The sequence below is a fragment of the Acomys russatus genome, chromosome 18 (assembly GCF_903995435.1).
Source record: "Acomys russatus chromosome 18, mAcoRus1.1, whole genome shotgun sequence".
In the NCBI taxonomy this organism is placed as follows: Eukaryota; Metazoa; Chordata; class Mammalia; order Rodentia; family Muridae; genus Acomys; species Acomys russatus.
The window spans coordinates 61068096-61081319 of record NC_067154.1 but is presented as its reverse complement, the minus strand read 5'-3'; the positions used below and the strand labels follow the sequence as shown (position 1 = coordinate 61081319).

Sequence of the window (13224 nt, the reverse complement as noted above, 5' to 3'; positions counted from 1 at the left end):
CAGCTACCTGGCGACTCACAGTCACTGGCATCTAGTTCCAGGGGATCTGATGCCTTCTCCTGGTCTCCACAGGCACTGTACAAATATGTGCATGCAGGCAAGACACCCATAGATATAACATTAAAGTAATAAAATTAAAATGTATTATGTTAATGTTTACAGTACTTTCTTTCCTCCCTTCCTCTGTGTATATATGCATGTGTGCATGTGTACATGTGTAGGCGCATGCATGTATGTATGCATTCATATGTAGGCACATGCATGTATGCATGCTGCTGTGTATGGGCCAGAGGTCAGGTCTGAGTATTCTTTATCAGAAGCTATCCACATTGTTGTTTTGTTTTTGTGTTTTGCGACAGGGTTTCTCTGTGAAGCCCTGACTATCCTGGAACTTGCTCTGTGGATCAGGCTGGCTTCTAACTCACAGAGATCCACCTGCCTCTGCCTCCCAGTGCTGGGATCAAACGTGTGCCACTACTGATAGGCATTGTTGCTTTAAAAAAAAAATACTTATGGAAGCTGAGCATAGTGGTGCACGCCTTTAATCCCAGCACTCAGGGAGGCAGAGGCAAGCAGATCTCTGTGAGTTCTAGGCCAGCCTGGTCTACAAAGAGAATTCCAGGACAGCAAGGCTACGCAGAGAAACCCTGTCTCAAAAAACCAAAACCAAACCAAACCAAACCCACAAAACAACAACAAACCCCCCGACTTATTATTATTGGGGACTATGTGTATGGCGCGTGTGTGTGGTGGTAATAGAACAATTTCATGGAGTTGGTTTTGTCCTTCCACTAAGAACCACACTCAAGTTGCTAAGTTTGCACAGTAAGCGCCTTTACTGGCTGAGCCGCCCCACTGGCTGGCATCTAATTTGTTTGTTTGTTTTTGAGCCAGTGTGTCTTACCAGGTACATCAGTCTGTTTCCACCAGGCCCTGGCTTTTTACGTAAGCCCTGGGGATTGAACTCAGGTCTTCATGGTTGTGCAGCGAGCACTTCATGAGCTAAGCCATCCCCACCTGCAAAAGTGGAGAGGGGTATGTTAGGTTATTTATATATACTTGGTTTCTTCCTCCTCCTCCTCCTCTTCCTCCTCCTCTTTCTCCTCCTCCTCTTCCCCCCTCCTTCTCTTCCTCTTCTTCCCTCCTCCTCTTTTGGTTTTTTGAGGCAGCGGTTCTCTGTGTAACAGCTCTGCTGCCCTGGAATTGTAGACCAGGCTGGTCTCAAACTTAAAAATCTGCCTCCATACTGCTGGGATTAAAAGTGTGTGTGAAATAACTGTCTGTTATTCTTTTATTTATTTATTTATTGGGTTTTTTGAGACAGAGTTTCTCTGTGTTAGCCTTGGCTGTCCTGGACTCACTTTGTAGACCAGGCTGGTCTCGAACTCACAGCGATCCACCTGCTTCTGCCTCCTGAGTGCTGGGATTAAAGGCGTGCGCCACCAAGCCTGGCCTATCTGTTATTCTTAATTGGCCTGTTAGGTATGTCTTTGGGCCAATATCTTTTTTCTTTCTTTCCTTTTTTTTTTGTGACATGTTTTCTCTATGCCACAGCCTTGGCTGTCCCAGAGTTTGCTCTGTAGACCAGGCTGGCCTTGAATTTGCAGAGATCCTCTAGACCTTCAAATACAGATATGCTCGTAGCATACACCTTTAATACCAAACAATGAACGTAAGGTTAGTTTTTAGAAAGAAGCAGCTATGCTGGATGTGGTGGCGCACGCATGTAATCCCAGGCAGAGCTCTGTGAGTTCGAGGCCAGCCTGGTCTACATAGTGAGTCCAGGACAGCCCAGGCTACACAGAGAAACTTTGTTTCAAAAAACCAAAAAAAAAAGGAGGGGAAAAAAAAGCAGAAGGCGCAAGAGGGAAGTTTTATACTGAGAGTAAATGACAGGGACAGCTGTACAGAGAAAACAAGTGACACACAGTCGAAGACAGCTATACAGAGAAAACAAGTGACACACAGTCGAAGACAGCTGTACAGAGGCTGCAGAGAAACAAGTGACACACAGTCGAAGACAGTTGAGTCAGAGAATGAGAAGGAGCCAGAAGATTAAAACATCCTGCCAGAATTAGTTTGAGGCCAGGCAGAACAATTCAGTCAGAAGCCAAAAGAAGCCAGTTTGAATCAGTCAGCCTCGAGAGGAGTTTAGGCCAGAACAGCTGAGTTGAAGCAGCTGGCCAGAGCTCAGAAAGAGCTGGAAAGGCTGGGGACTGGCTCTCATCTCATCCCCTCATCTGAGGAAATAAAAACAACATTTATAGTGTTTGCAGTGCAAAAACTAAAGACTGGCTGGGCATGGTGGTGCACACTTTTAATCTCAGCACTCACGTGGCAGACACAGGCACATCTCTGTGAGTTCAAGGCCAGCCTGGTCTCTGTATTGGAGTTCAGACCCCTAGGACTCTGTAAACCCAGGCAGGCATAGTGCACATGTGTAATCCCAGAATTCCAGAGACCAAGAAAAAAATCCTTGCAGCAAACTGACAAGCTAAACTCATTGGGATCAGTGACTCCAGGCTTAGTGAGAGGCACTGCTTCAGCAAATAAAGTGGGGGAGCAATTGCAAAAGGTGCCCAGTGTCAATCCGCTTTGATGGAAAAAGATACCTACTGTCAACTTTGGGCAGGCACAACACACACACACACACACACACACACACACACACACACACACACACACCCCAGAAACAACTCAAAATAAAATAGTCCCATAAACCAACCAACCATAAAGCCGATAGCAAATAAGCCTGTTGGTAACATCTCAGGTAGAAACCATAGCTTGATTTGTTTTCTGGGTCTGACTGTTCAAGTCTGCCTTTCTATTACTCAGGCAAAAATTCTCTCTTGCACTTGCAGAGGTCGGAGGTAAGGTCCTGTTACTGGCTATGCAAAGGACCTCAGTTGTACCACTACCCTTGCTCCTTTAGGAAATCACATAAAAATGGGCTGGAGAGTCAAGAAAGCTCTAAGGCGGGTCCATTTCTACAGTGGTTCCAGCCTCACTGAAGCCATTTGTATTCCGGAACTCCAGCGTGTAACTCATCACCCACTGTGTGTGACCGTGCTAGTGCTCTTTGGGCCCATAATTCTATGGATCTGCCTGAAGTAAAAATTAAAATCATCCCCCACCATTTATCTTTCCTGTCAGGAACCAGGCCAAGAGCTTTTTAGCAGTGGCAGTCCGTTCCTGTAGGATGGATGACATCACCCTTTTGGGGACCATCTCATTTGTGTCCTCTCTGGATCTGTTGGAGAGCAGACCCGGCCTTGGGAGGGAAGGAAAACCAACACACACACACACACACACACACACACACACACACACACACGCCGCTCATGAGGCTTTGTGTACTAAAGCCTTTACAAGTTGATTGGCAGGGTCAAGTGGCCACTGTGCAGAGTGTGACAAGCTTTGTTAATTGGCTCTTTGCTGAGAAAAATCTCACATGAGAATTTTCCTGGCAAGCCTGCTCTAGCGGGCGTTTCTGTGCTTCTGTATCCCTGTGACAAAAGCTTCCCCAGGCTGGATGGGGTTGGGGACCCTGCTCTCCTGGGAGACATTGTATTTCTAAAATGTAGCCACACACAGGGACAAAGCGGGTGCCGAGGGGAAGGATCTTATTTGAGCAAGTTGGCTGGAGTAGACCGGGGCTTACGCAGCCATGGATCTGTTCAAAGTCTTCCCTGGAAGGTCCTGTCATGGGTTCCGAGTGGTTTCTTTGCCTTGAGGTACTCACGGACAAACTCTTTTGAGCTGTAGGACTGAGGGCAGCTTCGGAAAGGAGAAGCAATCTCTGCCTCCAGACACCTGAAATCAGAGTGTGGCAGGAGGCCGGCAGCCTGAAGAGAGGAGGCTGGCTGATGGAGAAGAGGTCTCTAAGGAAGGGAGGTAAAAAGAGGGTGTTAGAACAGTCCTAATCTACTCTGATTGCTGTCCTTATGAAAGGGGAAGGGGATGGAGACACATACTCAGATGGGGTATGGTCCTCAGCCGAGACACCCCCACCCCAACCCCTGGCTTCCTGGTGCTCTGTGGAGGCGGTCCTGGCAGACTGACACAGGGCATGGTGAAAAGGTGACCCAGAGAGGTGTCCTGTACCAGCCTCCTTGGCCACTGTGCGACACTTTACTCACACTATCCTCCCTTGCCGCTGTGTCACCTGACCGTGAGGACATATGATGCTGACAACTTGTTTTCTGCTGCCAGCCTATTCGCGCTTCTCTCTCTCTCTAAAGTTGCCGTGAAAGCCCCTTTCTTTAACCTGTGCCTTTAAACTGCGGGTGCCCTGGCTGTCCAGCTGTTCTTTACAACATGGCCTTTGGAGCTGGGCGTGGTGGCGCACACCTTTAATCCCCGCACTCGGGAGGCAGAGGCAGGCGGATCTCTGTGAGTTTGAGGCCAGCCTGGTCTACAAAGTGAGTCCAGGACAGCCAAGGCTACACAGAGAAACCCTGTCTCGAAAAACCACAAATCAAGCAAGCAAGCAAGCAAACAAACAAACAAAAAAACCCAAACAAATAAACCAAAACCAAACCAAACCAAAAAACCAAAGTGGCCTTTGGGGTGTTTATCTTCTTGACTCAGCCAGATAAGGGCGAGATTGATGGCCAAACTCCTGTTCTCTGTTTTACCTTTCAAACTTGGCAGAGACTAGAACTGGTTTAGGGGAGACTGATACAGGGGGAAGGGCAGTGGGGGGATTTCTCTATGTGGCAGAGGCTCTTTTGTGGTCCAGAACACACGTTAAGAGCATAGTTCGTTGCTCAGTTCATGTCTTTAAGTGGACATGAAAGACAAAGGAGGGGATGAACTAATTTGACGATTACTATCTCCACAGAGACCAGAAACATGCATAGTCTTTACCCAACCCATCACAGACTCTCCACAGAGACCAGAAACATGCATAGTCTTTACCCAGCCCATCACAGATTTTCCTTTTGGACTTAGGAAAGTATATAATCTGTCATAATTATGTATTGGAGGTGCAGAAAAAAAATATCAGGAGGCAGAAAGATCCTTTTCCTCACTTGGCTGCAAAGGCAGCTGTTATAACCCTGATATAGTATTGTATACTTCCAAAGTTAGGGTCTGGGGAGACCCAGTCTCTAGGACGGCATTAAGGAAGTGCCCAGGGTCCAGGGTTTGCATGCTCAACCCTGAACTGCAGGCTTGACATGCAGCTGCCATTTAAAACACTCTGTCTCAAAAACCAGCCCCCCTTCCCCCTGCCAAAAAAAAAAAAAAAAATTATGTCACATCACTCCCACAGTCTCTTGTGGCTTCTCTGCTGAGAATTAACTCAGTAAAGTCATTTATAAGTTTCTGTATTTTTTTTTTTCTGTCAAAGACCAGCCCTCCAACACGTCTACTTGTCTCATTTCTTTTCATCCATCGTCAGCCATGCTATAGGTTTGACTTGTGCATTTCTTCAGAGGTCTGATTAGTGTGACTTTAAGTCCAAGAATAATCACTGTTATATAGCTGGGCTTTATACACACACACACACACACACACACACACACACACACACACACATATACATACATATATGCATTCCAGTACCTTGAACACTTTTATTTTTATTTACCTATTTATTATTTTTGGCCTCACATAGCCCAGATTGCTCTGTAACTCAATATACAGGAGACTGGCCTTGAACTCCTGATTTTCCTGTGTCTACCTCCCAGTATTAGGGTTTCAGATTACATACTATTTATTGTTTTGTACCCTGCATTTTCCTGAAAATATGTAAGAAAAATATCTTTTCATATTATTGCACTAGTTACTTTTTTTGTTTTTGAGACAGGGTTTCTCTGTTGTAGTTCTGGCTGTCCTGGACTCGCTTTGTAGACCAGCCTGGTCTCGAATTCACAGCACGGCCTGCCTCTGCCTCCGAGTACTGGGATTAAAGGTGTGCGCCGCCATGCCCTGCCTTGCACTACGTTTTTAGTGCTGTGACAGAAGACCACAACTAAGGCAGCTTTTATAAGAAATGTCCATTTGGGCCCATTGTTCCATCATGGCCGGGAAGTGTGGCTATAGGAGGTAATCGTGGCGCCTGGCACCCACCGGAAGCTGAGAGCTCACATAAGCACGGCCAAGCCCAAGGTAACCAACCAGTGATTCTTCCAGCTCTCACATAAGCACAGCTCCAGCAAGGGGAAACTGCCTCTACCTCCCCAACAGTGCCCACCTGCTGGGGGAACAAGTGTTCAAACACAGGAGCCTTGGGGGCTGTATTCATTCAAGCCTTCACCATTACTAAACACATAGCCTACAAAAACTTTTTTTTGTGTGTGTGCCATGTTTTCTAGAAAGGGTCTCACTATGTAGCTCTGGCTGTTTCAGGCTCATTATGCAGGCCAGGCTGGCCTTGAACTCACAGAAATCTGCCTGCCTCTGCTACCCAAATGCTGGATTTAAAGGTGTGTGCCACTACACCTGGTGAAACACACTATAAAGTAGTGAAAATACTATTTGTGCCATCAGACATTTCCGAGGCTGTCGGTTATTTCTGGCCCTTCCTTCGCGTTGTTATTCTAGTAGAATCTGCGGCTGAAGAACATGGGCCTATTCAGGATTCTCCGTCTTGATCAACCCCACCCCCACATTCTTTACGCACTCTGTTTTTTTTTTTTTTTTTTTTTTTTTTCTATTTAGGTTCCTTCTGTTTATGTAACGTACAAACTCTTGGGTATCTGGCCTCATACTTTTAACGTCTTTCAGTTCACTCCTGAGAAGTGGCAAAGTTTCTCAGCCAGGCGACCAGGAGTCATCACGAAGGTCTTCTGAAGCCTCTGGGGGACTCTAGGCCAGTTGCCCAGCGTTACAAAGCTTCTAGTGCGGGACCCAGCGGGAGCCTGGGTTCTTGGACTACAAGGGCACCTCTGAGAACAATCTCTTCCCTACCCCAGTCGAGGATTTATTTATGCGTCTTCAACCTGTTTCTGAACTCTTGGGGACTCGTTTTGTATGCCTAACCTTGTACAGCCTTGGAGCAGAAACCGGGCATCCATGAATGAGGGCCTCAGGGCCCCTATAGCGTGAGATGCAGCGATTCTGAGAGACTCTCAGGCCACTTCCTATTTGCCACTTGTAAATAAAGTGCTTCCTGGAGGCGCATGGATTCACTCCATCCTTCCTTGTTTGCTGCAGAAGAGGCAGCTCAGAAGGCGGGCAGAACCGGTGCCCAGTGTGGGCCTGCTGCTCCAGGAGCGGCGGAGCGCGGGGAGGGCTGGCTAAGAGTCTAGACGCGGTTTCCTTCCATTGTCTCCCCTTCCTCCGTCACCCCTCCGCACCCCACTTTTCCCCTTCTCGCGCGCTGCCCAGTGATGGCGGGGACCCAGCCCTTCCTCCGTCCAGCTAAGTTTCCACACCCGGCGGCCCAGGCGAGGCTGACTCCAGGATCCAAAACACTGAGCAGAAACCGCCCTGTCTACCCTTGGGGTTTCCTCCTCGGTCTGGCTGGAAACTTCGCCCCGACTGCGAACGCGCCCCGGGCTAGGCCCCTCCGCGGACACCCCGAGTGCAGAATCCGGTCTCCGGAGGGCCCCGGTGGGCGGAGAGGGCAGGGTAGGAGTGCGCAGCGCTGCCCTCTCCCCCCGGGGGTCAGGCGCTCCTCCGCGGGCGCGCGAGGCTCACCCACCCCCCGGGTTCCAGGGACCCCGCCCGGCTGCCCGCGGGGAGGCGCGACTGCGGCCTAGGGCGCCCGGCGGCTCCTCCCCTCCCTCCCCTCCCCCTCCGCCTCCCGGAAGCGCGGGGCGGGGTCCCCGGCCGGGCCGCGGGGGCGGGCGCGGGGGCCGGGCCGGGGCGGGGCGCGGCGGGGCTGTGCGCGCCCACTCGGCTCCAGGCGGCCAGCGCTCGCGGGGCCCAGGCCGCCGGGTCTGACGGGAGCACCGCGGCGGGGGAGCCCGGGAGGAAGCGGCCGCAGTCGCCAGAGAGCACCCCGCGCGCCCCTCGCTGCCCGGGCCCGGTGTATGGGGACGCGGCCCTCCAGCCTCGGTTGAGAGCGTCTTCCCGGGCTGCGGTGGCCTCGGGCCCCAGAGCGCGCCCCGCCGCCACCCGAGGGCTGCTGCGCGCGGCCCCGGGCCTGCTCGCCGCGCGGCTCCGCGCGTCCCGGGCCAGGAAGTGGCGGCGCTGAGCGCCATGGCGCACTCCCCGGTGCAGTCGGGCCTGCCGGGCATGCAGGTAGGCTGGAGCGGCCGGGCCGGGGCGGAAGCGGGTAACTTGGCGGTGTCAACACGCCCCCTCCCCCTCCTCCCCAGCGCGCCGGGGCCCGTTTTCCCCGGGTCTTGGCGGACTCGGGCGGCGGAGGGCGGGGGGTCTGGGGTGTGCGCGATTCGAGGGGTCTCGGGGGTGCGCGGCCTGGGGCCGAGCTGGGGTGCGGCAGCTTTGCGCTCCCCAACTCCGACGCGCAGGCCGGCGGCCCATCCGGGGCAGGAGGAGTACGAACTAGTGTCCTTGGAGGCCCCGCTTGGGAGCCTGGGCCCTGTGTCGGCCTGGGACGGGGACAGCGGGACTTCGGGGTCCTCAGTCCCCCGGGTCTCCCACTCCCGCCAGGCGGGCGACCGGAGCGTAGGGCGGGGAGCGCGGCTCGGCTGGTCCCAGGCCGGGCGGGCCCCAGGGCGGGGTGCAGGAAGGTGTAACCCTCTTCGGAGCCTGTAGTTCTGGTGCGGAAAGTGCGAGGTTGCAAACCTGGGAGGCGGAACCCACACCTTCGCGCGCGCCCTGGCTCACCCCTCGGGTGCCAGGACTTCGCTGCTGGACTTTCGCTTTGAGACCCGATGGCATCCAGAGGAGCTGTTTGCTGGCCGGCTTCTCGGCCCATACTTTGTATTTTTTCAGCCTGCCAGTGACTTGTTTTCTTTGGAGGGGAAGGGTGGGGGCGGTGAGGGGAGTTAAAATTTAAATTTACATGAACTTTTTTTTTTTTTTTTTGCCACTGAGGACTGTTTTCTGCCCTTTGAAAAACAGTCACTAGTCTGGTCTTAGTTGTAAAGTTTGTAAGCTCGTGCATGCTGACAGAATGATTTGAGATTAAGGCAGCAAGACGAAAGTTTTTGCTTTCCCAAGCAAGTGTACGGAAACCAACATATCCAAGAAAACAATTTATAGATAAAACAGGCGTCTTCCTTCGGGCTCCAAGGTTGAGCTGCACAGTGCCTTTGCCTCTTACTGCTTCTGCCTGCCTCTTCTGAAGATACTTCCCGTCCCTCTTTTCTTTTCTTTTTATTTCATATACCATGGAAGGAAACTGGAATTCAAAGTTACCACTTTAGCGGGCACTAGAACTCCAGTCATTTTTCTAAGGGATAATAAAGTTGTGACTGGAAAGATGGTTGCTGAGTATTCTCGCGTGGTTTGTAACACCTGGTGCTGCTGGACACTAGTTACAGTCAGCTGCGGCCTCCTAAAATTCCTGCCTTGGTTTGGATTTACAGGCAAGAGGTCAGGGTGAACTGACGGTTTCTTACCAGTAAAGCAAGTCTTGGGGAACATTGAAAAACATGTTTTTTCCATCTTACCTTTATCCTGGCTGCTGTAGTGACTTCCCAGAGTCCTCTGCTGATGTCCCCTTAGCCCCAACATTTGTAAACGAAAGTGTTTGAGAAGGTGGGTAATCGGTCAGTGTGTGAAGTACCAGGTGATTCCCAGGTGGGATCTGCTCTCTCATTTTTTTTTTTAAAGAATGAGCCAAAATTCTTCATCTTGGGAAAAGAAAAATTAGATAACTTTACCAAACCAAACCAAACAAAACAAAATTGCATTTCCTACATGGCCTTAAAAGAGAGCTGCTTTAATTTTGCTTTTCAGTATGAAGATGTTAAGTTTTTTTCTGGTACATTAAATTTTTGTGTGTGTTCTGGTTGTGTAGAGGAGGAGAAGTGATTTCCGGGTCATTCTTGCCGGTGTGCACATCTCCCAAACCACAGGGTAACTCCGGAGAGCAGGGATCCGGTCCTTTCCCCAGAAAAGAAAAACAAACACATTTGTTTTCAACTTGGAGTCAGCAGCTGCAGCCTCCCTAGGAGGCCTCCCCAGGAGCTGTGTTTGAGGGTTATGTTAAAGGTGCATCAGGCCTTGAGAGAAATAGGCATCCCCTTTGCCTCTGCTCTTAGGAACCTTCTTGTTGCCTCCTGGCCTGGATTCTGCAGGGGCTGGGTGTGGCCTTCTTTAATCCCAGCCCTCAGAGGTTGATAGAGGCTGGTGGGTCTCTCTCTGTGAGTTCAAGGCCCGCCTGGTTCACGTTATTTTGTTCCAGCCCAGCCAGGGTTAATATTGAGGACCCCCCCCAAAAAAAACCCCCAAAAAACAAAATCAACAAAGTTTGGCAAGACAGCAGATCCAGCCAGCCTTCAGAAGATTACCTAAATTCAGGAATGGTTTAGGATAAAATAGACTTTATGGCCCGTGCCCAGCAGAGGCAGGTGGACCTCTGTGAGTTCGAGGCCAGCCTAGTCTACCAAGAGAGTCCGGGACAGCCAAGGCTACATAGAGAAACCCTGTCTCAAAAAACAAAATGAAACAAACAAGACCTTATGGCTTGCTGATCATTTATATCTGTGGATTATTATTGATACTCCTGGAGGAGATTGTTTAGTTTTATAGCTTTGAATGAAAAAGGAATTGACCAAGGTAAGACAGGGTCTTGGATGACAGATAAGTGATGAGAATCCAGGTCTTTATTACCCTAATGACAGCACCCCAGTCTCCACACTCTGCTGTTTTAGTGTTAACTTTTACAACTATTTTGCTGAGGAAGGTAGAAGTACAAGACCAATGTTTTTTTCAGTCAGTAACCATGATTGACCACTCTTACTGTGGTCTTTGGTGAGGGGTTGAGGGTGATATTTTATTTTTTTGAGACAGATTTTCTCTGTGTAGCCTTGGTTGTCCTGGGACTTACTCTAGACCTGGCTCCACCTGCGTCTGCCTCTCAAGTGCTGGGATTAAAGGTGTGCGCCGCCTACACCTGGCTGTTTTAATAAAGTTTTCAGGGGATTTTCTTTATCCTTTGGGTTTTGCAGTATGTGGGAGAATAAGAAATTGTGAGCTGGCGAGTGGTCTTCAATCCCAGCACTCCTGGAGGCAGAGGCAGGCAGAGCTACAGAGTGAGTTCTGGACAGCCAGGGCTACACAGAGAAACTCTTGTATTGAAAAACCAAAAAGGAAAAAAGAGAAAAAGATTATGAGCTCTGGTTGAGATAGCTGAGCTGTCTTCATCACTGAGCATTTATTATTTGTACTCAGTTGAATTCCAGTGAAAATAAGAACTTAAGTTGGGGGTGGGGGCACTCATTCAATGCTTTGAGTTTGCATTAAATTATGGTGCAAAATGATTAACTTTTTGCTAGTCAGACAGTGATGGCTCATAGCACAGGCAGATCTCTGAGTTCAAGCCCAGCCTGGTCTACATAGCTAGTTCTAGAACAGCCAAGGCTAGTCAAAGAAACTGGGGTTTGGGGGTGGTCCTAAGGAAAGAATTAGCCTTTTGTTTATAAAATTCTTTGGTACAAAGTTGTGTGTGTGTGTGTGTGTGTGTGTGTGTGTGTGTGTGTGTGTGTGAGAGAGAGAGAGAGAGAGAGAGAGAGTGAGTGTGTGTGTGTGTGTGTGTGTGTGTGTGTGTGTGTGTGTGTCCTGGGAGATCAGAGGAGGATGCACTGGCTTATAGGTGGTGGGAGCTGAATTGTGGGTACTGAGAACCAAACTCTGGGCCTCTGCAACAGTCCACCTCTGTAGTCCTGTGAATTTCTGTAACAGAATTCTGCTAGCCGCTTTGACTTTTCTGAGCTGTGACCCTTATAAGACAGACTTTATACCAGGGCGAGAAACTAAAGCTTTAGGCCAAAGCAAGACTCCTTATTCCTTGAAAGTCAGTACCTCAATATCGCGTATTTAAAAACAAAACAAAACAAAACAAAACTGGTTGTAACATTGAATTGATTACAGAGCCCATTGGCTCATGATCCCAAGTTTAAAATATACTAAATTAGATAACTCACGTGTGTATAGGAAGACTGGAGTTAATTGATTGAGCATGCTTTGAGGTTTTGAATTTAAGAGACCGGAGGTGTTTGCAGGTATGGATAATTTAAAGGAATAGCTGAAAACTTAGATGTTACGGCACCCTGCCTTTTCTCCTCATCTCCCGCTCCTAGGCTGTAAGCCCTTGCTGTGCACTGGGTAGCCAGGAAGGTGCTCACTACTAGCACACTGGGAGTCTGGGAAATAAGACATCAAGACCATGGAAGTTATTCTGGCTTTGTGGCGTGTCCTGTAGGCCGCTGTCCTGTAGGCCGCTGTCCTGTAGGCCGCTGCGTACTTTCCCATACTGCTTCCTGGGGAGTCGCCTGCTCTTGCTGCCCTGTTTGGAATTGCACCCTGGCAGGGGTGGGTGGTGGGGTGGTGGTTCGGTGTCCGAGTGTGTGTTCTCAGTGAAGTGAGGCCAGGATTCCAAGAACATCTTGGTGAGGCTGCGCACAGGTGGAGATGTAGCGCCTTTAGTCCTGCTGTAGCCAGGGGGTCACAGAGGACGATGCCGAGGGCTGTCTGTGTAGATCCCTGTCATCAAATGGTCAGTAGCTCTAGCAGGGCATGCGCTAAGGAGGTTTCAGTAACTGGGCCCAGGCTCGGAAAGCCCCAGGCTTCTGTAGAACGGAGAGGCAGGTTGTCAGGGGCGGCTTTGGCTAAGACCTGGCCGGTGTTCCGTATTTTGTTCTTTGCTTTGTCTGTTTCCTCAGCATAGGTGATGGGGAAAGTGGGTTCTCGGCGTGTGTCCAGTGTCCACCTGGAAGGGACTGGGCTGTTTGAGCAGAAGGTACCCAGGGTAGGGTACTCAAGTGTTCCTGGTCAGCTAAGATAGCCCTGTAGGATTTCCACAGACCTTGGTGGCTGTGATTCTGTGAGTGGTAGGTACATGGTCTCGCATGCTTTGCCTTACTCTGCTGCCTTGTGCTGCCGCAAAACAGCTGCGTAAAGTCAGGTCTGTTTTCCTGTTGCCTAAGGTTTTTTCCTTCCCAAGACAAATTTTTCAAGCTGTTCAGGCTGGCCTTGACCTTCTGGACGTCCTGCTCGCACCTCCCCACTGCTTAGAGAACATACCTGTTTTTTGAACTGCTTTATTGGGTTCTTTTATCTGCCACCCTAATACCCCCCCCCCACCAAACCCTTGGTAAGGGAGAAAGGTTAGAGGGTAAAGGGGTCATAGCTCTCTTTGGA

General features: G+C 50.1%; 1 protein-coding gene across 1 annotated transcript in view; it reads left to right on the top strand.

Annotated features, from left to right (window-relative positions):
• The first annotated feature begins 7858 nt into the window (after positions 1–7858).
• Stk24 (serine/threonine kinase 24) overlaps positions 7859–13224 on the top strand; it is a 101619-nt gene continuing 96253 nt past the window's right edge. The window contains exon 1 of the mRNA XM_051160984.1: positions 7859–8193. Coding sequence (XP_051016941.1) covers positions 8152–8193 — 42 coding nt within the window. The 5' untranslated portion in view covers positions 7859–8151. The remainder of the gene's footprint in view (positions 8194–13224) is intronic.